The 26,329-nt window shown below is 45.0% G+C and overlaps 1 protein-coding gene across 2 annotated transcripts; it reads left to right on the top strand.

Moving 5' to 3' along the window:
- The first annotated feature begins 15,300 nt into the window (after positions 1 to 15,300).
- Positions 15,301 to 25,284, top strand: PLAAT4 (phospholipase A and acyltransferase 4). Of its 2 annotated transcripts, none has more exons than XM_002821614.6 (4): positions 15,301 to 15,506; positions 18,257 to 18,365; positions 23,346 to 23,614; positions 24,891 to 25,284. In XM_002821614.6, exons 1-4 carry the CDS (start codon positions 15,498 to 15,500, stop codon positions 24,996 to 24,998), a joined length of 495 nt encoding a protein of 164 aa, XP_002821660.1. In that variant the 5' UTR covers positions 15,301 to 15,497; the 3' UTR covers positions 24,999 to 25,284. The 2 variants fall into 2 exon arrangements, with proteins under 2 accessions (XP_002821660.1, XP_009244491.1); XM_009246216.3 differs by having other exon boundaries at positions 15,410 to 15,506; positions 24,971 to 25,284.
- Positions 25,285 to 26,329: the final 1,045 nt, after the last annotated feature.

Here is a 26,329-nt window from a genome sequence, read left to right as displayed (position 1 = left end):
ATTATTCTGTGGGACAGCAGCCTGAATCTAAAAATCTGAAAGAATCTGTTGTCCCACTCACAGCTCCAATTGAAAATAAAAAACAGGAGAGGGAGGATAAAAACTGGCCTATACCACCTCCTCCAGTTGCATAAATGTCTGTACTGCCTCCTTCGGTAGGAGAAACAGAAACCCCAATACAAAGAATTTTATGCTCTGCTGCTATAGCTGGAGAGCCCTTAGGACCTTGTGCTTTTCCTATTTCTGTAAGGCCTGATCCAAATAATCCATAGCAGGTTATTCATGAACACACTGCACTAGAGTTTAAGTTGTTGAAGGAATTAAAAGCAAGTGTGGTAAATAATGGCATACAGAGCCCATTCACTTTAGGATTGCTAGAATCTGTGTTTGGTGCTATGTGTCTTTTACCTCTTGATGTGAAACACTTGGTGTGAACTTGCTTGTCCACTAGTGCATATCTGACATGGAAATTAAATTGGCAAGAAATGTGTGCAGACCAGGCTAAACAGAACTGTATTGCTGGACACAGAGACATTACAGAGGATATGCTGTTAGGTGATGGCCCTGGAACATCAAATGGCACTCCCAGATGCTGCTTATCAGCAGTGGGCCCAGGCCACTAAATGCACCTGGGCCACAATTGCTGAAGAGGGATTCCCAGTACAATCCTTTTTACATATCATGCAAGGGTCACAGGTGCCCTATGCACAAATTCTTGCAAGATTACAAGAGGTAGTGAAGCATCAGATTCCTCATACCACAGCTGCAGAAATGTTAACCTTAACTCTAGCTTTTGAGAATGCAAACATGGATTATAAACATGCACTGGCACCAGTGAGGTGTACAAAAAACTTGGGAAATTTTCCCTGAGCTTGTCAGGATGTAGGAACTGAGCTTCATCGCTCTGCAATGTTAGTTCAAGCAATGGCTAATTCAGCAGTTGACAAATCTAGAAGGAGCCAAAGGTCAGACCCTAAAATGGGAAAATGTTATAACTGTGGAAAAACTGGACATTTTAAAAAAGGAATGCCACCAGATCTCAGGACAGAAAGGACCTTACACTGCAGTGCCCCACCCAGCAGAAAAGATGCCAGGGCTTTGTCCTCACTGTAACAAAGGGCTAATCAGTTCCACTCAAAATTTCATCAGAATGGCACCACCCTGTCGGGAAATGAGACAGGGGCCTGAACCTGGGCCCCTCAAGCAATGAGGGCATTCCCAGTCCAGACCTCAACCCCGTTTCAGGGATGGATTCCCAGAGGCACATTGATACCCTCACCCCAGGAACACCAGGACGTGCAGGATTAGATCTCCCAGTCAGAGAATGGATAATGCTACTTGAGGGAGACAAACCCACCAAGATTCCCACTGGCATTTGGGGATGTTTACCAACAGGATATATGGGACTAATTTTAGGCAAATTTTAGGCAAAAGCTGTCTTAACTGGCAAGGCATCACTGTAGTCCCAGGAGTAATTGACTCCGATTATGAAGGAGAAATTCAAGTTGTTTTAGTGTCACAAGATCTTTGGGTTTTTGAATGGGGAGAATATATCGCTCAATTATTGCTTATTCCCTGCAAATCACACCCTTCTCCACGAAAGGAGAAACAAGGAAATAAAGGGTTTAGGAGCACAACTACATGGGAAATCTATCACAACCAATAGCCTCTAATAGACCCACCTGTGTAGTACAAATTAAAGGAAAGAAATGGTATGGGCTTATGGATACAGGAGCTGATGTGTCAGTAATATCTAAAGACAATTGGCCCCCATCTTGGCCCTTGCAATTAACTTCTACATCCTAGTGGGAGCAGGAACAGCTCAGAGTGTTCAATAGAGCACTGAGATTTTACCTTGTCTTGGTCTGGATGGACAGCCATGTACTTTTCAGCCTTATGTTGCAAATATAGCTATCAATTTATGGGGTTGAGACTTACTTACATCATGGGATATGAGACTTACAAATGAAAAGTTTGATAACCCAGGATTTAAAATGTTGAAGAACATGGGATATCAGAGTGAAAAAGGTTTAGGGAAAATTCTGACAAGGAAACCCTAATCTGATATCAATAACTGGAAAGACAGGTTAAACCCTGCAAGGAGATTCTTCTTTGGATACCCCACGGTGGCTGACCAGGGAGGCAGGGGCAGAGTTGCAACTTGTGGGGCAGATGCTTCAGCAGCGGTGTGCCTCCCAGCTACAGCCAAAAAAAATCTTTGCTTTTACTACCCCTCAGACAAAATTTTGCAGTTTTATAAAATCCATTCTTTCATTCTTCCTGTGATTACTCATCACAACCCTGTTCCAGGTGGACAGACTCATTTTACTGATGGCTCTTCCAAAGGTCCTGCTGCTGTCTATGGACTAAACCTACTCAAACAATAGTGACCTCTGGGGTTTCAGCTCAATGCTAAGAGCTAACTGCAGTCATTCAGGTTTTACAGCTCACAGCTTCAGATCCTATCAACATTGTCTGTGATTCAGCTTATGTTGTAAATGTAGCCAGTAACATAGAAACCACTACAATTAAAAGTACACAAGACCCAGAACTGCTTAATTTGTTTTTAAGACTTCAAGTTATTCATTCTCGTGCAGCTCCTTTTCATATTCCTCATATTTGTTCTCACACATAACTTCTGGGACCATTAAAAACTGACAATGGACCCGCTTATACTAGTCATGCTTTTCAAAATTTCTTAGAGCTTTGGGCTATAACCCATAAAACAGGAATTCCTTATAGTCCTAAAGGACAAGGCATGATAGAGTGAGCACATCAAACATTACAACTCATGTTGCAAAAACAAAACAGGGGTGAAGGAGGCCAACTACCACCTCAATCAAAACTACATTTAGCCTTATTTGCTTTAAATTTTTTGACTCCTGGTGTGGATGGTAAGACTCCAGCAGAAAGACATTGGCAAGTGTTAGAGGAAAAGAGGAAAGTTTACCCAAAAGTGTTATGGACATCCCCAGAAGAAGGACAATGGAAAGGTCTGGTGGATTTACTGATGTGGGGACGAGGGTATGTTTTTACAGCCTGTGTTTTTACAGGAAATGGACAGGCTGTGCAGGTGCCCTCAAGGTGGGTGCAACCATGGAACAGGAGACTGGAGGAACTCAGGGTGGCCAACCATGGGCCTGGTCCCTCCAGTACAAGCCATGAGTCAGCTGAGCCTGAGTGCAAAGATGGAGAGAAGGCCGACCAGAGTTGTGACACAGTCTTAATGTTGCATTTGTAAAGAATATCACCATTCAATTTACAGTTTGTGTTTTTAATCCTTATGTCTTTTTCGCAGGTAAGAAGGACCATTTCCATGTAAACAATACCCAATTGACCTGCAAATCTTGCCAGTTATATCACTACATTAATCATAGCACATTGCAAACACATAATATCTCTACTTTGATGATTTTGGGTTGCATCCCTGGGCTATAGATTCCTGTTAATCTGTCTGAGCCTTGGGCTGCCACATGTGCTTTGCATTTTGTGAAACTTCTTCTAACTCAGCTTACTCATTGTGTCAGTAGAGCCTTAGGCATGATAATTTTTGCTATTGTTTCCTTGGTCACACTTGGTCACACACAATATTCTGTTGTGATGTCCTCTGTAGCTTTGCATAACTCTATTCAAACAGCTCAGTACAAGGAGAACTGGATGCACACAGCCAACCAAATGTGGCTACTTCAGAATAAAATTAACACTGAGTTACAAACTGAAGTGGCAATGTTAAAAATCCATGGTTCTATGGTTGGGGTAACAAGTACAAAGCTTGCAGTTGCAACAGCAATTGCATAGTCATTTTAATCACACATATGTTTGTGTAACCAACTTAGAATATACCCAAAGTGAGTATCCATGGGACCTTATGAAAGCCCATTTGCAGGGAGCTTTCACATCCAACACCAGCTTTGATGTTGGTGAATTATAAAACAAAATTCTTTATTTAAATAGGCAAACTCAAGAATTTCAGCCTTCTTTAGAAGACTGGACCAAATTCCAGCAAGGCCTAGAGAGCCTCAACCCTTGGACCTATCTAAGGCACCACATTAACATCTTATACGTAGTTCTGGGAATAATGTGGTTTTGTCTCTGTCTTCTGTTTATAGTCTGTAAAATCGGGTGGGCCGCCAATTGGAAAATGAGAGCTGCCCAGCCTGGCCTTACATTTTTTCAATTAATTCATAAACACAAAGGGGGATATGCAGGGAGCTGAAGGCCCATTGGATGTGACCAACTCAGCATTCCACTGGAGGCTATATGATCAAACAGCAAACTGTTTATCATAAATGCAGGATGTGAGCAAACTCACGACTGCTCCTGCCGACAGAAGGTTTGCTGAGGGCAATCGCTTCCTGTCACCAAGTTCCTTGAGGTTATCTACTGGGACATCTAGGGAATGCAGTCTTGCAAGCCTACTCTGACCCCTTTTTAGACCCCACTTCTCACTATCTCTTTTGCATAATAAGTATGGAGGGCTGTGTAAAGCTCAGCGCCCTTGTCCACTAGAGGCAAGTTGCCCCCTGACCCCTTCTTCCTAATATACTCTTTTGTCTCTTGTCTTTTATTCCTATGTTCGACACCCCCCACCCTTTGTTCAGTCCCCCTAGGTCCATAAGGGTTACACAGTGGCACCCAAACAGCAACAGAATCGGGTGCTCAACAATAAATGATGCTTTTGTAAATTTTCTTCTGCTTGCCATAATTTCTTTGTTTTCTTGAAGCTTATTTGTTAGTTATTTGTGTATTTTGCTGTCTGTCTTTCAAATTAGAGGATTTCCTCAAATGCCTGGCAATCCTTAGTTGTTTGTGTTTTTGTTGTTGTTTGTTTGAGATGGAGTCTCACTCTGTCACTCAGGCTAGAGTGCAGTGGCATGATCTCAGCTCACTGCAACCTCTGTCTCCTGGGCTCAAGCAATTCTCCTGCTTCAGCCTCCTGGGTAGCTGGGAATACAGGCATATGCCACCAAGCCAGGCTAATTTTTGTATTTTTGCAAGAGATGGGTTTTCACCATGTTGCCCAGGCTGGTCTTGAACTCCTGACCTCAGGTGATCTGCCTGCCTCAGCCTCCCAAAGTGCTGGGATTACAGGTGTGAGCCACTGCACCCAGCCAAGTGGTTTGTTTATATTCAAGAGTGAGTCACTAAAATGCTAATTGGAAGCTTTGTGTACATGGGTAGGGCTTATTGACTTATACGACTCCTCACAGTGAAACAGGTCAATGGTCAATGGTCTCATTGTCTGAAGTGTTATCTGAGTTCATTGTCTCATGACCAAGAAAATTAAGGAGCATGGATCCAAAGGGTGAGGTTGAAGTAAATGTTTAATAAGTGAAAGAAGAAAGCTCTCCATAGCAAAGAGGGGAGTCTGAGTGTGTTGCCATTTTACAGTTGAATGCAAAAGCTCTTATAAGAAACTCTTCTTATTTCTCATATCACCTGGCACATTTGGACCATGCAAGAGGGTTTACAAAAAAAATAAAACTTAATTGATGTAGAACAAATTCCATCCCACACAGAATATAGGTCTATAGTATTTAATTTTCACAAAGAACAAGATAACCAGCTCATCAGAACGTACTATTGATACTGGTTTAGCAAAAGTTCATACTTCTAAGGTCAAGGCTGATATTGAAACAAAAAGATGTGTTCTTACCTGGAGAAGCCACATGAGCCACAAGGGCCATGTGTACTACATGGGTACAGGAGGAGCTGGTACCATTCCTTCTGAAACTATTCCAATCAATAGAAAAAGGGAATCCTCCCTAACTCATTTTATGAGGCCAGCATCATCCTGATACCAAAGCCTGGCAGAGACACAACAAAAAGAGAATTTTAGACCAATATCCCTGATGAACATTGATGCAAAAATCCTCAATAAAATACTGGCAAACCAAATCCAGCAACACATCAAAAAGCTTATCCACCATGATCAAGTGGGCTTCATCCCTGGAATGCAAGGCTGGTTCAACATATGCAAATCAATAAATGTAATCCAGCATATAAACAGAACCAAAGACAAAAACCACATGATTATCTCAATAGATGCAGAAAAGGCCTTTCACAAAATTCAACAACACTTCATGCTAAAAACTCTCAATAAATTAGGTATTGATGGGACGTATCTCAAAATCATAAGAGCTATCTATGACAAACCCACAGCCAATATTATACTGAATGGGCAAAAACTGGAAGCATTCCCTTTGAAAACTGGCACAAGACAGGGATGCCCTCTCTCACCACTCCTATTCAACATAGTGTTGGAAGTTCTGGCCAGGGCAATTAGGCAGGAGAAGGAAATAAAGGGCATTCAATTAGGAAAAGAGGAAGTCAAATTGTCCCTGTTTGCAGATGACATGATTGTATATCTAGAAAACCCTATTGTCTCAGCCCAAAATCTCCTTAAGCTGATAAGCAACTTCAGCAAAGTCTCAGGATACAAAATCAATGTACAAAAATCACAAGCATTCTTATACACCAATAACAGACAAACACAGAGCCAAATCATGAGTGAGCTCCCATTCACAATTGCTTCAAAGAGAATAAAATACCTAGGAATCCAACTTACAAGGGATGTGAAGGACCTCTTCAAGGAGAACTACAAACTACTGCTCAATGAAATCAAAGAGGATACAAACAAATGGAAGAACATTCCATGCTCATGGGTAGGAAGAATCAATATCATGAAAATGGCCATACTGCCCAAGGTAATTTATAGATTCAATGCCATCCCCATCAAGCTACCAATGACTTCCTTCACAGAATTGGAAAAAACTACTTTAAAGTTCATATGGAACCAAAAAAGAGCCCGCATAGCCAAGTCAATCCTAAGCCAAAAGAACAAAGCCAGAGGCATCACACTACCTGACTTCAAACTATACTACAAGTCTACAGTAATCAAAACAGCATGGTACTGGTACTAAAACAGAGATATAGATCAATGGAATAGAACAGAGCCCTCAGAAATAATGGCACATATCTACAACTATCTGATCTTTGACAAACCTGACAAAAACAAGAAACGGGGAAAGGATTCCCTATTTAATAAATGGTGCTGGGAAAACTGGCTAGCCATATGTAGGAAGCTGAAACTGGATCCCTTCGTTACACCTTACACAAAAATTAATTCAAGATGGATTAAAGACTTAAATCTTAGATGTAAAACCATAAAAACCCTAGAAGAAAACCTAGGCAATACCATTCAGGACATGGGCATGGGCAAGGACTTCATGCCTAAACACCAAAAGCAATGGCAACAAAAGCCAAAATTGACAAATGGGATATAATTAAACTAAAGAGCTTCTGCACAGCAAAAGAAACTACCATAAGAGTGAACAGGCAACCTACAAACTGGGAGAAAATGTTTGCAACCTACTCATCTGACAAAGGGCTAATATCCAGAATCTACAATGAACACAAACAAATGTACAAGAAAAAAACAAACAACCCCATCAAAAAGTGGGCGAAGTATATGAACAGACACTTCTCAAAAGAAGACATTTATGCAGCCAAAAGACACATGAATAAATGCTCATCATCACTGGCCATCAGAGAAATGCAAATCAAAACCACAATGAGATACCACCTCACACCAGTTAGAATGGCAATCATTAAAAAGGCAGGAAACAACAGGTGCTGGAGAGGATGTGGAGAAATAGGAACACTTTTACACTGTTGGTGGGACTGTAAACTAGTTCAACCATTGTGGAAGGAAGTCAGTGTGGCGATTCCTCAGGGATCTAGAACTAGAAATACCATTTGACCCGGCCATCCCATTACTGGGTATATATCCAAAGGATTATAAATCATGCTGCTATAAAGACACATGCACACGTATATTTATTGCGGCACTACTCACAATAGCAAAGACTTGGAACCAACCCAAATGTCCAACAACGATAGACTGGATTAAGAAAATGTGGCACATATACACCATGGAATACTATGCAGCCATAAAAAATGAAGAGTTCATGTCCTTTGTAGGGACATGGATGAAACTGGAAGCCATCATTCTCAGCAAACTATCACAAGGACAAAAAACCAAAAACCGCATGTTCTCACTCATAGGTGGGAATTGAACAATGAGAACATGTGGACACAGGAAGGGGAACATCACACTCTGGGGACTGTTGTGGGATGGGGGGAAAGGGGGAGGGATAGCATTAGGAGATATACCTAATGCTAAATGATGAGTTAATGAGTGCAGCACACCAACATGACACATGTATACATATGTAACAAACCTGCACATTATGCACATGTACCCTAAAACTTAAAGTATAATAATAATAAAAGAAAAAGAAAAAAAAAATTAGCCAAGCATTGTGGCACGTGCCTGTAATACTAGCTACTCAGGAGGCTGAGGCAGGAGAATGTCTTGAACCCGGGAGACAGAGGTTGCAGTGAGCCGAGATCACACCATTGATGGAACAGAGGGAGACTGTCTCAAAAACAGAAAAAAAAATGTGCATCCAGTAATGTGATCATACCCTCCCTCTTTCCCCTCCAACCCACTTACCCTCTTTAAATTTAGGAGCCCTCAAAATCACCTTTGGAAAACAGTATGGACCACAGATTGTTCCTGTGGATTTTATGATCCTTTTCTCTGGCCATGTCCTTAACTTTGGCAAAAATAAACTTTTAAATTGAGTGAGACCTGTCTCAGATACTTTTCGGTTTACAGTCACGAATCAATAATAAACAGAAGGAAAAACCCGAATGACCTATAAATGTATAAAATAATACTCAGGCCAGGTGCAGTGGCTCACGCCTGTAATCCCAGGCCAGGTGCAGTGGCTCACGCCTGTAACCCCAGGCCAGGTGCAGTGGCTCATGCCGGTAATCTGGGTACACAGGATGGTGCACCCAGAGAGGCCATGGAACCTCTGCACCCCTTCCCGCATGTCTTACTCCATGCATCTCTTTGTTTGTATCCTTTAAAATAGCCTTTGTAATAAACTGGTAAGTGTAAGTAAGTGTTTCCCTGAGTTCTGTGAGCTGCCCTAGCAAATTAACCAAACCCAATGAGGAGGTCCTAGGAACCCCAGTTTATACACAGCTAATCAGAAACACAAGTAAAACAACCTGAAGCTGGCAATTCACATCAGAAGTTGGGGAGAATCTTGTGCAACTGAGCCCTCAACCTGTGGGATCTGACATTATCTCCAGTTAGTGTCAAAATTGAACAGAATGAGAAGACACACAGCCGATGTCTGCTGCAGAACTGATGAATTAGTAGTTGGTGGGGACAAATCTCCACACATCTCTTAGTGAGCAGAGGTCACAGAAGACTTTTTGTTGATTATTGTTGAGTGAGAGAATAGAAAAAGCACGTTGTTTTTTATTCCTACAGTCTCAGAGGAATATAGCTAAAAATGTGTTTACAGAGAAATTTATAGTATTAGCTTATATTAGAAAAGAAGACATGTCTCAAATCAATGATGTAAGCTTTTACCTCAAGGAACTAGGGAAGCCAGGTTTTCAGCAACTGGCCAGAAAAGAAAAAAAAAGAAGGGGGAGGAAGCATATGAAAACCAAAACAAGCAAAGAAAGAAAATGTAATAAAGTTAGAAGAAGTAATAAATAAAATAGAAAAAGAAAAAATCAATCAATCTAAAGCTGGTTCTTTGAGAAGATCAATAAAATTGATAAACCTCTAGCCCAGGGGGTCAGCAGAGACCCAAGTAATAAATATGTTAGGCCTCGCCTGCCAGGAGGCCACACAATCTGCCACTGTAGCACAAAAGCGGCCATAGACAATACAAAAATAAATGAGAATAGCTGTATTCATGGGTCTTGTAAGGCAGGCAGTGGGCCCAATTTGGACTGGTTTGGATCTGTGTCCCATGCCAAATCTGTGTCCCATGTTTGGGCCCCAAATTGGGGCTTAGCCCATGAAAAAATTCAAGGGTGAGCCTGTGGTGAGAGAAGGCAACTTTTTTGAACCAGTACTGCTCCTTGCAGAGCAGGACTAACCCATAGGCAGTGGGCTGAGTTGGCAACATATGGGCTGTTGGCAGCTGTACTTATATCCACTTTTAATTATATGCTAATTAAGAGACGGGTTGTTCAGAACTTTCTGGAAAAGGGAGGAGAGTTTCCAGAACCATATAAGGTAACTTCCGGGCCATTACCATGGCCTATTGCAGTGGTATTTGTAAACTGTCATGGCACTGGTGGGAGTGTCCTATGCTAATGAGCAGTGAGAGCAAATAGAGGTCACTTCCATCACCATCTGCTAGTTTTGGCTGGCTTCTTCACTGCATACTGTTCTGACCACATCCTGCTCCAATCGACATGATCAACAGGGCTGCAACAAGAAAGCAAGTCCTGCCAGCCTCCTACCTCGCTACTATAGTAGGTTAGTGGAGGGGGAACATTTCCTTGTCCCAAATTCCAGCCAGAGTCTTTCCCAACATCTAAATACTGAATGCTGCCATGGCTTCAAATAAATTTGCAATGAAAAAATACATTTTTAAATGGCTTTTTATTTTGCTGTAGGAAAGGAAAACAAAATCTCGGGACCCAAACTCACTAAGCCAAAGGCAAAATTCAAGCTAGGAACTGGGTCACCCAAACCTGCCTCCCATTTTGTTCCTAAATAGATAGCTACAAAAATAAAAAGCTATATAACTCTCTCACAATTTGCCCACGAGGGAATTCTTTGTGAGCCCCAAGATCTTCACCCTAAAACAGTTCTGCTGAATGACACCCTGATGATGTAAATTGACAGCTTATCATCACAGGTATGGAACAAAGGACAGAACTATAAGTCATCCCTCCGTTCACCTGAGACAAGTGCATATTTGACTGCTTATATAAAAATGCAGATTCACTGAGCACGAAATGAATGCATAATTAACTATTTCTCTACTCCTCCTTTCACATGTAAAATGCAGATTCAATGAATGCTGATCAAAGAATCAAAGGAATGCAACCACTTGCCTCTTTCATCTACCCTCCCTTTTTTTCCCTTTTCTCTTTCCCCTAATGCCCACACTTTTCCCTTCAAATAATGATGGCCCCAGACGCACTTTGGAAAAAGCATGAATCACAGATGTTTCCTATGGTTTTCTGTTCCTTTTTTCCTGGATGTGTCCTTAACCTTAGCTAAATAAATTTCTAAATTTTTGACTGAGAGCTGTCTCAAATACTTTTTGGGTTACAGCAGCTATTGCATCTAGATATACAATATAAATTAATGTAAAATACCATATGCTTGTAATTTCATAAATGCTAGAGGGATCATCCCAATCAGGGAAAGCTGCAAGAAGAAAGTGTTGGTGGTGAAGCACAACTTCCTAGATTTTTGCTGTCAGTGGGCTGGTTGGAATTTAAATTCTTTGAGTATTAAAAACAAATCAATCTTCATAACTGATTATTTCTGCTATTATTGTTACCTATTGGAGCCTCTAGGAAAAAAAGAGGCAATAGAGAAAGAGAGGCAGCCTCCAGATGGATATATGCTTCTGGAATTTTTCAAAGAAGGTTTTAGGTTGCTAATGCGCTCTTGTGGGATTAGATGTCTGATCCTTAGGAGCAGATCATCCATCCTGATGTGGGTCAGTTTGGACTCCAAGTCTGACAAAGCAGAACAGGCTTCAGAAAGCCTTGCTTGTCACTTGGAATACAGCCGTCACTCCTGCAGCATCTAAGCTTTGGCGCTGCTGAAGAAAGGCCACTGGCTGTTTTGGAACCCTGAATTCACAAACCCCAACTGCCTGGAACTGATTCTAAGCTAAAACCTGACACTATCTACCACAAGCTGTTTCAACTTCAGCACAAGCCGCGATGAACTGGAAGTGTAAGCAGACAGTAAGTTTTCCAGGGATTATAGGAATTTAATCAACTGAGCAATCAGCCTTTTACAGCCTACCATCCTGCAGTCTGTTTCTTCCTAAACCTTGCATGGAATGCAGTCATGTGGTTGGTTAAAACCAGCTCCTAACAGATCCCAGCAACTTACAGATGAACCTGAGTGAACTTTCCTCATTACCATGCTAAAGTCTCCACCCCGGAGGAGCTACAGCTTCATTACCATAACATGCAACCTATGTATTGGCACGATGACTCACTGCATCTATGCAACTGGGACCCCTCCTCTGCAAGTGCCGATGCACCCTCTCCCCTCTCTACCACTCATAAAACCCTCCTGTCACTTTTCCTAGGGAAATCTGCTTTGGAGAATCCTCCCAGTGTCCTCCTTACTTGTGCCAAGTAATAAAACTCCTATTGATCCACACCTGTGTTCTCATGAAAAGTTGTTTGTTACTAAACCAATGATCCCCGGTTTTTTTCGAGTAACAGAAGTGGGCATGTATGGTTTCTTCTGATAGCAACCAAATACATGTCATTTGTCCACATCAATCAGTCCTGCAATTCTCCAACACTGACTGCATGTTCAACAATCTGACTCAATTCCGACGCTAACTATCCAGAGTTAGGCTCAGCCTCCACAGGTAAAGGCTCCAGGCTCAGCAACAAATGGAGTTCCTTGGCTACTCACATTTCTACCTGGCTGACTACAAATGGTGGAGACCCCCTAAAGCCCCTTTAAATTTGATAATTCCCTAGAACAACTTCCAAAATTTAGAAAACTGTTTTACTTATGATTGTCAGTTTATTATAAAGGGTACAACTCAGCAACAGCTACATGGAAGAAACTAGTAAGAAACTAATATGGGGGGCAGTGATTGTGCACGGCTTCCATTGTTAAAGAAAAAATTATCTAATGATACAAGCTTGATATCCACTGCACTGGGATTTTGCAGCAAGAGAGAGAGATGGGGCTCAAACTTGAACACAGCACGGGCAAGTGGGAATTCATAGGCAAGGAGAAGCATACAGGTCAGTGGATGCAAAATTACAAAGAGGACACCTCAGGGGCAAGAGAGATTCTGGTTAAACCACACTAACAGGATTCTTGCTGAAGACAGGCTGGGGTGATCAGACATCACCTGGAGGACCGTGAGAAGGATGAACCCGGTCAGATATTGAGGGTGGGAAGTTCCTGCTAAACTGACTTGGCAGGGTCATTTGCTAAAATTAGATTTTACAAGGAAGTACAGATGTGCCTAGGAAAAGGTTTGGGAACCTGACTAAAATGTGGTCACGCAGAGAATCTTTGCCACCATGCCCTCTCCAGCCAGGCCAGTCTCCCACCACATCTGTGTTCACCCGCCCCAAAGCTCTCCCAACCCCGTCATGTAGGGTTTCTATGGAGGCTTCATAATGTAGACATTACTGATTAAATAATGGTGATCAGTCCCCATCCTGAAGTTATCCAGCTCTCCCTCCTTAACCAAGAGCCACTTCATTAGCATAAACTCAGGTTTGTTTGACAGAGACTCCTTCTGAATAACACGACATCCTATCACTCAGGAAATTCCAAGGGTCTTAGGACCTCTGTGTCTGGAACTGGGGTCAAAGACCAAAAATATATATTTTTATCATGCCACATAAGGCATAAATAACTTTTATTATGCTACAAGGCATAAATTTATTTAAAAATAAAAATTTTTATTATGCCACAGGGCAAAAACCCAGACTCTGGGGTTGTTGAATGCACACTCTCGTGGGGGCCCCCTTAAAGAGTTTTGTGATCCTAAATGTTTCAAAATGGAGTCACTTATGACAAGTGACTCAGCCCACAGTGAAACTGCTGAACGCTCAAAATGATAAACATAGGTATAATGGACTGAGGTAATAAGATAACATCTGCTGCGGCCAGACACCCCCAAGACCTGACGAGAAACTGAAACCAAAAGGTGGCTGAGATAATGACCATGGACACTCGTGCAGAGGGCCATAAAAACAGCAAAGAAATTGACCATGGCAAGACACCTGCAGAAGCTCTGCCCAAGAAAGCTCTGAGGCCTCCTCATGATATCCACAGCGGTCCCTGGAAGCTCTGCCCAAAAACAGCAACATCGTCCAACAGTGTTTTGAGGGAAACCCAGAGGCATGCTAACCTAAACAACAGAAATGGGGGTTTTTTGTTTTGTTTTGCTTTGAGACAGGGTCTCACTCCAGTTGCCCAGGCTAGACTGCAGTGGAGCAATCTCAGCTGACTGCAGCCTGACTTCCTGGGCTCAGGCGATCCTCCCATCTCTGCCTCCCAAGTAGCTGAGAGTACAGGCACATGCCACCATGCCCGGCTAATTTTTTTTTTTTTTTTTTTGGTATTTTTAGTAGAGATGGGGTCTCGCCATGTTGGCCAGGCTGGTCTTGAACTCCTGGGCTCAAGTGATCCACCTGTCTAGGCCTCTGGTTGGGTGTGAAAATATGGCCCAGTTCTGGCCAATGGAGAAGGGAACAGGTCATCTGGGGAACTGTGGGAAAGACTTTACTCCCTGAAAAAAAGACAAATGATGAGAATCATCTTTCCCTCCATCTTTTGGGCATAGCCAGGTAAAAATGGGCCACTCAAGGCTGCTACAGCCATGGGAGGCCCTGCAGGGCAACAGTGCAGACCCAGGACCAGTGCAATGGAGACAGCCTGCTGAGTCCTTGGTGACCTTGGTGAGCCACCAGACCCAGCCTGAGTCACCCTCTTCCTGCCTTTCTGTTACCGAGACAATGGGTGTCCAGGCTGTTGAAGCCCCTTTGAGTTTAGTTCTGCTTCTTGCACCCAAATGCATTTTAATGGGGCCATGAGCTCCTGGGCTCCACATGGTCTAAAGTACCCCTCACCTCCAGGGCATCCCCATGGAATGAAGCACCCCCTCTGGCCTTCTCCCAAGACTTCTCCCAAGACTTCTGGCCCAATATTTTCTGGGTGTCATTACAAGACAGTGTTCTATGGGGTGCACTGGGGATTGACATCTCCCTGCCTCCAAATGCCTCCCCTTCCTGGAGTAGGCAGAGCTGCCCAGGGTTCTTTTTAGAAGAGACCTTTATTTTGGCCAGGTGCGGTGGCTCTCACCTGTAATCCCAGGACTTTGGGAGACCGATGGGGAGGCAGATCACAAGGTCAAGAGATGGAGACCATCCTGGCCAACATGGTGAAACCCCGTCTCTACTAAAAATGGAAAAATGAGCCAGGCATGGTGGCAGGCGCCTGTAATCCCAGCTACCCGGGAGGCTGAGGCAGGAGAATCACTTGAACCCAGGAGGCAGAGGTTGCAATGAGCCAAGATCGCACCATTGCACTCCAGTCTAGGCGACAAGAGCAAAACTCTGTCTCAAAAAAAAAAAAAAAAAAAAAAAGAAGAGACCTTTATTTCTCAAGCAAGGGCAGAAATTCAGGGCTCCCCTTCGACTCTGGCTACTCCCAAGGTGGCTTTAAAGCACCAATGGGTCCATGGCTTGTGTAAGAAATGATTAGTCCTTCCATCTAGAGAAATAGCTCCTTTTTAAACAGTTGTCTCTCTTAAACGTGTTTAGTGTTTAAGTGAGGTTGAAACAGTGTCAAAAGGAAAGTGAAAATGAAATTCTCTCCTTCAGCATAAAAGCTGATTCACAAACAGCAGAGCACCAGACCTCCTCTTGGCTTCGAGATGGCTTCGGTAAGTTTCCCGGGACTTTGCATTACTGACTCTACAGCAGTGGGACAGCTCTCCCTGGGAAAGGCCTCAGTCCGGGCTCCTGGCCTTGGGCATGCAGCTCTTCCTAGGAAAGGCCTCAGTCCGAGCTCCTGGCCTTGGGCACGCAGCTCCCCCTAGGAAAGGCCTCAGTCCGGGCTCCTGGACTTGGGCACACAGCTCCAGAGCTCGTCTTTAGAAGGCTGTCATGGAAAACTGTATTTGTCTTTTAAAAGCGCATCTGCCCGGCTGGACAGGGAGTCCTCTGGGCAGAGTCCACCTCCTCTGCGTAGCTGGCACAGTGCGGGGAGCCCGGGACTCCCGTGTAGTAGAGAGCTGTGGGGTGCCAGGTGTCAAGTCTACCTCAGCCTCAGGAGAAGCCAGAGTGTGGGCAGGTGGGGGACTCTGGGTTGTGGGAAGCAAGCAAATCCCAACATCATCTGCTTCTGCTGTGACTGGGGCTCAGTCCCTTCTCGACCCCAAACGATGCTTTCTCTCTCCTCGTTCCTCTGTGGCATCATCCGGCCTTATAAGGTGCATTCTAATCTCAGCAGCTTTCTGAAAACTGAAATTTCTCCTCCTGTCAGCCCAGATGTACTGATTGGCAGAAGCTCTAGGGAGAGCAGGCTGAGCTCAATGGTGTGCAACTGAAAAGGAACTGAAATAGCTCAGGCTATTACTAGAAACAAAATCATTACAGGAAGGGGTCCTGCAAATTCTGGAAGGCAGCCCACTCCAACAGCACCACATGATCCTGGGGAAGGGCTTTACTGCTGCCAAAACAAATCAAGGCTTTTAACAGGGAGCCCAGGTCAAAGCTCATATCTCACTGGCCACCAGCTGAGGTGGCCAGTACCTTGACTTTGGTTTTAGACATTCAGCATTGCAGTTAAAAGCCCCTCTCTCTCCCCACATGGAGACCATCTCCTGTGGTACCCTGACGTACAGAGGAGGAGCTGGGTGGGAGTCCTGGCCCTGCTCCTTTCCCCTCCCTCTTCCTTGTCTATTTCCTTTGCCCCATTCTATGCCAGGCCCTTCACTGGATCCTGGAGGTGCAGGGAGGGAGGAGCACACAGGATCCTGCCTGCCTAGAGCTCACAGCCCAGAGGAGCACAGGCAGGCACAGGGAATTGCAGCTCAACTTGACCCCTGCAGAGAGCAGCAGAGGCCCCCAAGGACCCAGGTCCTGGGAGTGGGGTGGCGGGTCAGCTGAGCCAGGCTGGGGCCATCAGGGCAGCTTCTCAGGTGAGGGGGTTTGAGGGAGGGGAAGAGGAAGAGTGGCTGCAGGAAGTGATGGAGGCAGGGAGAACCAGATGTGCAGAGCAGCAGAGGCCAGAGCCAGGGCAGTAGCGAGGGACTGGGATGTCACTCAGTGGGCCTGTGGGTGCAGACCCCAGGGAGGGAGAGGAGGGTGAGGAAGGGCCAGTCAGGAAGGGCCTGGGAGCTGCCCACAGGGTGTGTCCTGGGCCCTGAGGTCAGAGGAAAGTCATGGCCAGATGTGCCCTTGGGAAGGCCACCATGGGTTCTGAGGGGTTGGATATGGAGTGGCAGGGACAGGAGGCAGGGGCTGGTCAGGGGGCTGTGGAGGTCACAGAGGCAGGCATGGGGCTGCCTGAACCAAGTCAGTGGATGGGATATTGACAAGCACACCAACCAGGAGAAGCTTCCGGAGTCCACATTGATTGGTTTTAGTGACTGAATATTGGCATGAGGAAGAGGGCAAAGGAGAGCAGACCCCAGGTCTATGATGGGACATCCTGGGATGAGGGAGGAGGAGGCTGTCACCCACTGAGGACAGGTACAGAGAGGGCGAAAATGGAAAAATCCTCCAATCATGAGGCTGCTATGCCCTGGGGCAGGACATGGAGAAGCGGGAAGGAGATGAGGAAGGGGAAGAAGGTGGCCAAGACAGGAACCAGGGTGAGGGGTGCACAGGGAAGAACCAGCTCGGCCTCCTTCCAGCTGAGTGTTCTCAGGAAAGCCCTGCCATCTCTCTGATCCTCAGTTTCCCCATCTGTGCAATGGGATGATCATGCCTTCCCCTGGGGCTGTGGAGATGGTGCAGTTATTGTAGGACAAGTTCCCACAGAGGCCTGTTCTGTGAGTGCAGAGCCACCTCAGTGCTGGGAGCTGGGGGGCCCCACAAGACCCCACTCAGGTCCCAGCAGGATGCTGTGAGCTCCTGTCTCCCAGGGCCTCATCTCCGAGAGATAGGTGTTCTGAGGCTGGATGGGGCAGGGTCTGAGGAGGAGATGGCTCTTGGGGCCATGGAGAGGCACAGGGCAGGAGGAGTGATGAGGAACTGAGGGTCAGTCTCCAGAGGGCAGAGAGCTCAAGACTCACCTTCCCAGCCTTGCTCCTGGCCTCAGTGAAGGTGCTGGTTCATGCAGGCTCTTGAGTCGGCCTACTGAGGAGCACGTGTACAATGCACCCATGCACACACATCTGCATCCTCAGCATACACACACACAGCACACACAGCACACACATGCCACACATGCGCCCAGACGGTCCTTCTCTCTCCCATCCCACAAGATCATTCTCCAGGCTTCAAGCCCCCAGTGCCCCCACTGAGGAGTGCCTCTGAAAGTGACAGCAGGGCTGAGGATCTCATGGGGGCTAGAAGCTGATGAACATCAGCAAGCCGTCTCCAGGATGAGCTGCAGCTCCCCCAGCCAGGGTCTCTGCTCTTGCCTAGAAGGCCGTATACTCCGTCTCTGACTTTTCTGTTGCAGCCACAACAAGAGCTCAAACCTGGAGACCTGATTGAGATTTTCCGCCTTGGCTACGAGCACTGGGCCCTGTATATAGGAGATGGCTACGTGATCCATCTGGCTCCTCCAAGTAAGGACTGATGAGCATATAATTTTCAAAATATTTGTTAAAAGGATAATGAGAGGGCCGGGCGCGGTGGCTCATGCCTGTAATCCCAGCACTTTGAGAGGCTCAGGTGGGCGGATCACCTGAGGTCAGGAGTTCAAGACCAGCCTGACCAACATGGAGAAACCCTATCTCTACTAAAAATACAAAATTAGCCGGGCGTTGTGGCACATGCCTGTAATCCCAGCTACTCAGGAGGCTGAGGCAGGAGAATCACTTGATCCCAGGAGGCAGAGGTTGCAGTGAGCTGAGATCGTGCCATTGCACTCTAGCCTGGGCAACAAGAGCAAAACTTGATCTCAAAATATAAAAAAAATAAGATAATGAGATCCACTGAAAGACAGTTAAGCAAGGGAAACTTGAGTTAGGAGACACATTCTTCTTAGAGGATGCTTGATGAGATTGTACACACATATGTCCCATGAAGTAGACACAGTGCATTCCATAGGTCCTGGCAGAACAGTAGAAGAGACCGTTGCCTCCCGCAGCGAAGCTGGGCTGCTTCAGCATTGGGATCTCTCTAGCTCAAAGTCAGTTACCTTGGCATGCAGAATCTCATACAACTTAAACCAGCCAGGTTTCTTAGGTCTTAAAGAAGAAAGTTTCTCAGATGGAACAATGTTTCTCCGTGCCAGATCCTTTGCCTCATATGTTTTCACAGAACAAGGTGTCTTGATATTATATACTTAAGATTCCTTACTGGGAGCAATTCTCACAGGTTTATACATTTTTTTTAAATTCTCATACAAATGCACAGTAAGCAATACCAATGTTTTATTTAACTCATTAATAACAGAAGCAGAAATATGACATACCCAGTTAAAAGCAGAATGAAGGAAACGTATGTATGGATAGCCAATGAAAGGGGAAAAAACGAACACAGAGGCCAGGCACAGTGGCTCACTCCTATAATCCCAGCACTTTGGGAGGCCAAGGTGGGCGGATCACTTGAGGTCAGGAGTTCAAGACGAGCCTGGCCAACATGGTGAAACCCCGTCTCTATTAAAAATACAAAAATTAGCTGGGGGTGGTGGCAGGCATCTGTAATCCCAGCTACTCAGGAGGCTGAGGCAGGAGAATTGCTTGAACCCGGGAGATGGAGGTTGCAGTGAGCCAAGATCCTGAGACAGTGCCACTGCACTCCGGCCTAGGAGACAGAGGAAGACATTGTCTCAAAAAACAAAAACAAAAATGCAGAAATGAGACAATGAGACTGCCAAATTAGGTAGGTGCAGGCAAGTTCATATCCTCTAGGGCAATGCCACTACATAACTCTTGATGTTCTCTTTTCACCAAGCATTTACATTGTCACTGGACAAAAACCATTCCCATCACTATCAGAGCAAGACATTTGCATCTAATCAGTTTTCTCTAAGCCATCATCTCCCAGGCAGGGTTGTAAAAATGTCTGAATTGATGGAAAATAGCAAATCAAGCCCACTTAATCCAGATGACCCTCAGCGACCTTGTAAGACAAAGCATGGCAATGAAGACACATGGTCCTTTTTGTGCCTAACTTGCAGGGTATAAAGAGGCTTTTTTTTTTTTTTTTTTAAGACAGAGTCTTGCTCTGTCACCGGGATGGAGTACAGTGGTGCAATCTCAGCTCACTGCAACCTCCGCCTCCCAGGTTCAAGCGATCCCCCTGCCTCAGCCTCCCGAATAGCTGGGACTACAGGCACTCGCCACCACAGCCAGCTAATTTTTTGTATTTTAGTAGAGATGGGGTTTCACCATGTTGGCCAGGATAGTCTTGATCTCCTGACCTCGTGATCCACCTGCCTCGGCCTCCCAAAGTGCTGGGATTACAGGCATGAGCCACCGTGCTCAGCCGTAAAGAGGCTTTTTAAAGACAATTTTTCTTTCTTTCCTTTTTTTTTTTTCCCTCTGAGACAGGGTCTTACTCTGTCATCCAGGCTGGTGTGCAGTGATGTGATTACGGCTCACTGAAGTCCTTTTTTTTTTTTTTTTTTTTGTATAAACATTCTGATTTAATAAATGGTATGAATATATATTTTGCATACTTTACAATAAAGAAAATTTTGAAAGAAAATTGACCTAAAACTTTGTTTCCCTCCAATTTACATGGTAAAGTCAATTGCATACAGTTCTTTCCATGTATAAGTTTTACATTTGTATTTTCTACAATTAAATAAATCTAAGTGTTAAATTTTAACACATATATCCAATTATGTACAAAATTACAATGTCAATTTATAAGTCAAGCTTACTTAAAAATCATAAATTACAAAAAACACATTATGAATAATTTTGTTCTGGAAGTATCATACCAACTCATATGATCTAGGTGAACCCAAAAGTAAAAAACAATGATTATAAATTATGGTAGTGTCTGTAAAACCCTGTTATAAAGGAGGTATTCTTTTAAAATATGTACCTTATATATAAAAGCTCCTGACTCCTTTTAAGGACCAAAATTATTTTCAGTTTAACCATTTTCATTAAAATGCTTATTTAAAAAGTATCATCTTATAAAACTGAGTATATAAAATACAATGCAGCCCTTGATAACTAAGAATCTTTATAAATGCCAATTATTTATGACCTGTTTATCAAACTATTTCTATGGATGGGGTGATTTTTTTCTTCCTCTAAATTAAGTGGCCCTAGACTAATATATTTATGTAGTTATTCTGTTTTCTTCCTTACTGTCATTTCACATCTCTATCAGTGAGTTCCTCAGGATTTGCCTTTATTTTACAACTATGAAAGTCTTCAATCCAATTCCCTGCTTCCACACATAGGACACAGAAAGCCTAAACTTTCCTTTTATCTGGGCTCTGATAGGAAGCAGCATTTACAACGTGTCTGGCTTGGTAGGATGAAGATTGTCAATTGAGGTATCATGTGTGTTCACCTGCCTATCTTGCCCTATTTCTTTTGTTGCCATAAATTTCCTGCTTCTCAAATATCTGGATTTTTGGCTACCTATTTGGCTTCTGTCTTTGGTGTTTATAGCAGGTCTCTCCGATTCCTGACCCACAGCTCCTCTCCTTCACTAATATTCAAGTGTGCTGCTTGCCTAACTCCTCATTCCTTCTCCTTGAATTTCACTTTACAATTGCACTAGGTTCTATCATCGTTGGCCACAGATTACCACAAAACATAATTTCTTAAATTCTGCAAATTTCTATGTTTCTAATCTTGGTTTCCTACAAGATCTAACACTAAGCTTGTGTTATCCTGATTACAGTGTATATAAAACAATGCTTGTGGAAAACTAACCTAGGAGAAAGCTTATAGGGGAAACCTGATAATGAATTTTATTAAATTAATAACCCTTAAAAAATTTCAAATGTAATACTATCTGGATTTAAACTTCAATACTTTTCTTAAGTAAAATTCTTAACCATGGTAGAAGTTATGTTTGTTGATGTTCACTCATCTATACCCTCCATATTCTCAGCAAAGTTGGCATAAATCTGACCTGAATAAATAGGGTTATAACATTATCAGGCTTGTAAAATACTTTATCAAATCAATGCATCAGTTAAACAGGGGTCCCCAACCCTGGGCTGTGTGTGGCCTGTTAGGAATCGGGCCACACAATAGGTGAGCTGAGAGGCAGGTGAGTCAGCATTACTGCCTGAGCTCCGCCTCTTGTCCGATCAGTAGTAGCATTAGATTCTCATAGGAGTGCAAACCCCACTGGGAACTGTACATGCAAGGGATCAGGCTCACTGCAGTCTTGACCTCCCCGAGCTGAGGCCAGGTGATCCTCCCACATCAGCCTTCTGAATAGCTGAGACGACAGGCATGCGCCACCACGCACAGCTAATTTTTGTATTTTTTGTAGAGACAGGTCTCGCCATGTTGTCCAGGCTGGTCTCAAACTCCTGAGCTCAAGTGGTCCACCTGTTTAGGCCTCCCAAAGTGCTGGGATTACAGGCATGAGCCACTGCGCCCAGCCAACAGGATTTTCTTAAGAGGGTTCTAAGTGCAAACATCAGCCTTGAGATTAGAAATGGGGCAAGAGAGGTAACACACCTAATTATTGTGCGCATTAGGTACTATCCATTTTAATAAAAATAAGATAATACCTGGAGTCACTATATAATGGAATTGGGGCTCCATTGGTTGACAGCTCTTCTGTGTACCTCTCTATGTGCCTAAAACTGTGCCAGATTGTAGGACAGAAGACACTTTACAAAGGATTCCCTCAGGGTCAGCCCAGTGCAGTGGAAGGAGCCTGCCCTTTGGGGCTTAAGAGAAGCAGTTTCACATCCTGATTCTAGGACTTTTCATAGCATAGAAAAGTCTCATGATGTCTCTCAGCCCAATATTGGTTTTTAAATTGAGATGATAATATTTTCCTTGAAAGTTAAAAAGGAGATTAAACTAGGAAGTATGTGTAACAGCACAGCATGGTAACTGAAACAGTGGGTACTAAACGAATTGGATCTTTTTCAGAAACACAAGTGTACAAAGCTGAACAGGTAATAAATATGTTTTACCATCATTGTTTATAATGATGAAAATTTTTCCAATACCTAAATGACTGATAACAGGGGATTGGCCACAGAAGTGATGTACATGCATAGCATGGAATATGGCAGCAGCCACTGGCAATCATGACATTCACTGACTTGAACGAACATTCACACTTTATTTGATTAAAAAAAGAGAGCAAAATCTATTAGCCTGGCGTGGTGGCAGGCACCTGTAGTCCCAGCTACTCGGGAGGGTGAGGCAGGAGAATGGCGTGAACCCGGGAGATGGAGTTTGCAGTGAGCCGAGATCGCGCCACTGCACTCCAGCCTGAGCGACAGAGTGAGACTCCGTCAAAATAAAAAAAAGCAAAATCTGTGAATCCTCCAATCACATTTGTGAAAGGATAAACACTAGTAGTTCCCTAGTGGAGATTTCAAGCCCTTCTCTCCCTACTTCACCTTCCCCTGCCAGTGAGAGTGCCTCTGATTACAGGTGAGTACCCCGGGGCTGGCTCCTCCAGCATCTTCTCAGTCCTGAGCAACAGTGCAGAGGTGAAACGGGAGCTCCTGGAAGATGTGGTGGGAGGCTGTTGCTATCGGGTCAACAACAGCTTGGACCATGAGTACCAACCACGGCCCGTGGAGGTGATCATCAGTTCTGCGAAGGAGATGGTTGGTCAGAAGATGAAGTACAGTGTTGTGAGCAGGAACTGTGAGCACTTTGTCACCCAGCTGAGATATGGCAAGCCCCACTGTAAACAGGTAAGGACCTCTCTGGATAATCCATCTCCCTCTGCTTGGGGCTGGACTCACTGGGCTGTGCAGCCAGGCGATCACCGTGAATGATGCAAACACAGCCTCTTAGAGACCCGCTGGCTGAGAGTCAGGACCTCTGAGCTCCAATGCCAGATCTGCTTCTAATCCACAGAGGGTCTTTGGACAGGTCCCTTCCCCCCAGGCCTCTCCATGTGCAGAGGAGGGGGTGGATGGAGGAGCTCTGAGGATCCTTCCCCTCTAAAACCTATCCTGAAAATGGCTCCTGAAGTTCTGGGGGTCATCAGGGCAATCTGGGCCAACCCAGGACAATGACAGGTCCCGCAACCCCCCAAAGAGTACTCAGGCAAGGGACGCTCAGGGTCCGTGGACCTGTGTAAGAACTCAAGGACATTTATGTGTAAGATCTGGGCATAGCCTCCATCCCTTGCCCCTTCACAGTCTTTCACATTTGTTGCCCCAAAACACACAACTAATAAGTGGCAGAACTGGGATTCAAACCCCAGCTGTCCCTTTCTAGAGTCTCTGCCTGTGATGCCTAGCCTGCAGCAGCTCAGGGCCCCTGGCCTGCGTGACTGAATGGTTGGGGGCCCTTGATGAGAGGGGGATGGTGGCAGGAATAGAGGCTTTGCAGAGGGAAATCGAGAGTTTGACGTGGCATGTGATGTCTGAGGTGCCCCATTAGAGGCCCAGGTGGAGATAAGGCATGGAGTTGGAGTTTAGGCTGAAGTTCAGCTGGAGATGGAAGTTTCCAGGCTGCAGGTGGGAATAGTACACAGTGACCCCAGGGCACACATATGGCCATGGCCTCCCTAAGTCTCCCCTCAGCTTCTGCCACGCCCTCCCTGTGCAAAGGTGTAACTCAGGGAGGACCTAGACTGCAAAATAGTCCCCAGTCTGGCCCCTGGAGCTCTGACCCTAGGAAGCGAGGCACAAACCTTCTTCCTTGCCCCAAATCAGAACAAATGTCCTCACCTGGAAGCTCTCTCAAAAGGATCTCATGGGCCCATTCTCAGGACAAGCCCAGACAAGTTGAACACCAAGGAAGTGGTCACAGCCCAGAAAATGGAGTCCCTGGGGATACAGCCAACGGCTTCTCTGGGAGAGGATTCTGAGCCAGCCAGCTGGGAGAGAAGAGAGGAGATGCCAGGCCGTAGGGGAGGCAGGAGAGAGGGGAGAGCGAGAGGAGTTCCAGGCCCATGGGAGGGAGAAAGTGCCAGCCTGGCTTGCTGTGAACGCTCAACAAAAGCTGCTTGCTTTGCAGGTGGAAAAGGCCAAGGTTGAAGTCGGTGTGGCCATGGCACTTGTGACGCTGGTTATTGGTGTATTCTCTTTTGTGATTAGGAGAAACCAAAGAAAAGCGACAGCCTGAAGCAGCCACAAAAATCCTGTGTTAGAAGCAGCTGTGGGGATCCCAGTGGAGATTAGCCTCCCCAACACCTCCAGCAGCCTGACCCTTGTGCCCTGTCTCAGGCTCTCTCTAGATCCTTTCCTCTGTTTCCCTCTCTCGCTGGCAAAAGTATGATCTAATTGAAACAAGCCCTCGTGCCCTGTCTCAGGCTCTCTCTAGATCCTTTCTTCTGTTTCCCTCTCTCGCTGACAAAAGTATGACCTAATTGAAACAAGGATTAATAAACAGCCATCTGCCGCTTCAGAAAGGACTTCTACCATGTTTTTATAGACTTCTGAATCACAAAGGAGGAAAGTAACATTGAGTGAACACTCACTGGGTAGTTCCAGCAATTTCTAGCTGGGTGACTTTGGAGAAGGCTCTTGATTCTCAGAACCTCAGTTCTTCCATGTCAGGTGATGTCAGGAGGTTCACCTAAGATAATGCATACACGACACCCAGCACTATGTCTGATACGTAACAGATGTTCAATGAATTGTCTTCATCATTCTACACAGACATAACATCGACATAATTGCATGTCATTAATTTTACTCTCAGGGAGGCGAAAAAACTTAATTACCTTCCGGTATAGTCTCACGTGGTGCTTAAATCCCCTCACAACACCTACGCATCTACCAGCATCTTCCCAGTTACCTTCCTTAGTTGGCCCTCTTTTTGAAAGTTTTTTTTTTTTTTTTTTTAGCTCAAAGGTCTGAGTTCTCACCCACCTGTGACTACTAGATGGAGTAATATTCTTTCCATGCCCAAATTGCCATGGCTGGCTCAAGCTGGTCCTGGGTAGAATGTTGAGAATTAGCTGCCTCTAAATCTCCCTCCACTACTTCCAGCATGCCCTGGGTGTGGCTCCAGAAGTGCCCAGGTTCCCATGTTTCTGTGCTTCCTCACTCCAGCCTCTGCCACCAGTGACCCTACTCAGTGGCCACTTCCATGGTGGTCACTGCGGCCACCACCACTCTGGCTTCAGGACTGAGGACATCACCCCCACACCCCAGGTTGTACTTTTTCATGCGTGAGCAAGCTGGTTGGTCCCTTAATTCCCCAACACAGCGGAGACCAGGCTGTAATGATTAACGACACTCCCCTGGAAGCTCAGGGCTATTGGAAGGTTGAAGAACAAAGAGAATAACGTATCATTGCTACAATTAGAGGGGGCTCTGCTCAGATTCCTGGCTGAAATACCAGGCTCCATTTGGGGATTGCAGAAGCATCCATGCCTGCCTTGCTCCAGGGCTACCTCCACAGCAGAGGGCCCAGCTGCTCTTCCCAGAGTCCAGGCCTAAAAAGCAGAA

This window comes from Pongo abelii, chromosome 9 (genome assembly GCF_028885655.2).
Source record: "Pongo abelii isolate AG06213 chromosome 9, NHGRI_mPonAbe1-v2.0_pri, whole genome shotgun sequence".
Classification (NCBI taxonomy): Eukaryota; Metazoa; Chordata; class Mammalia; order Primates; family Hominidae; genus Pongo; species Pongo abelii.
The sequence above is the reverse complement of the archived record's forward strand: the minus strand, read 5'-3'. Positions and strand labels throughout refer to the sequence as shown.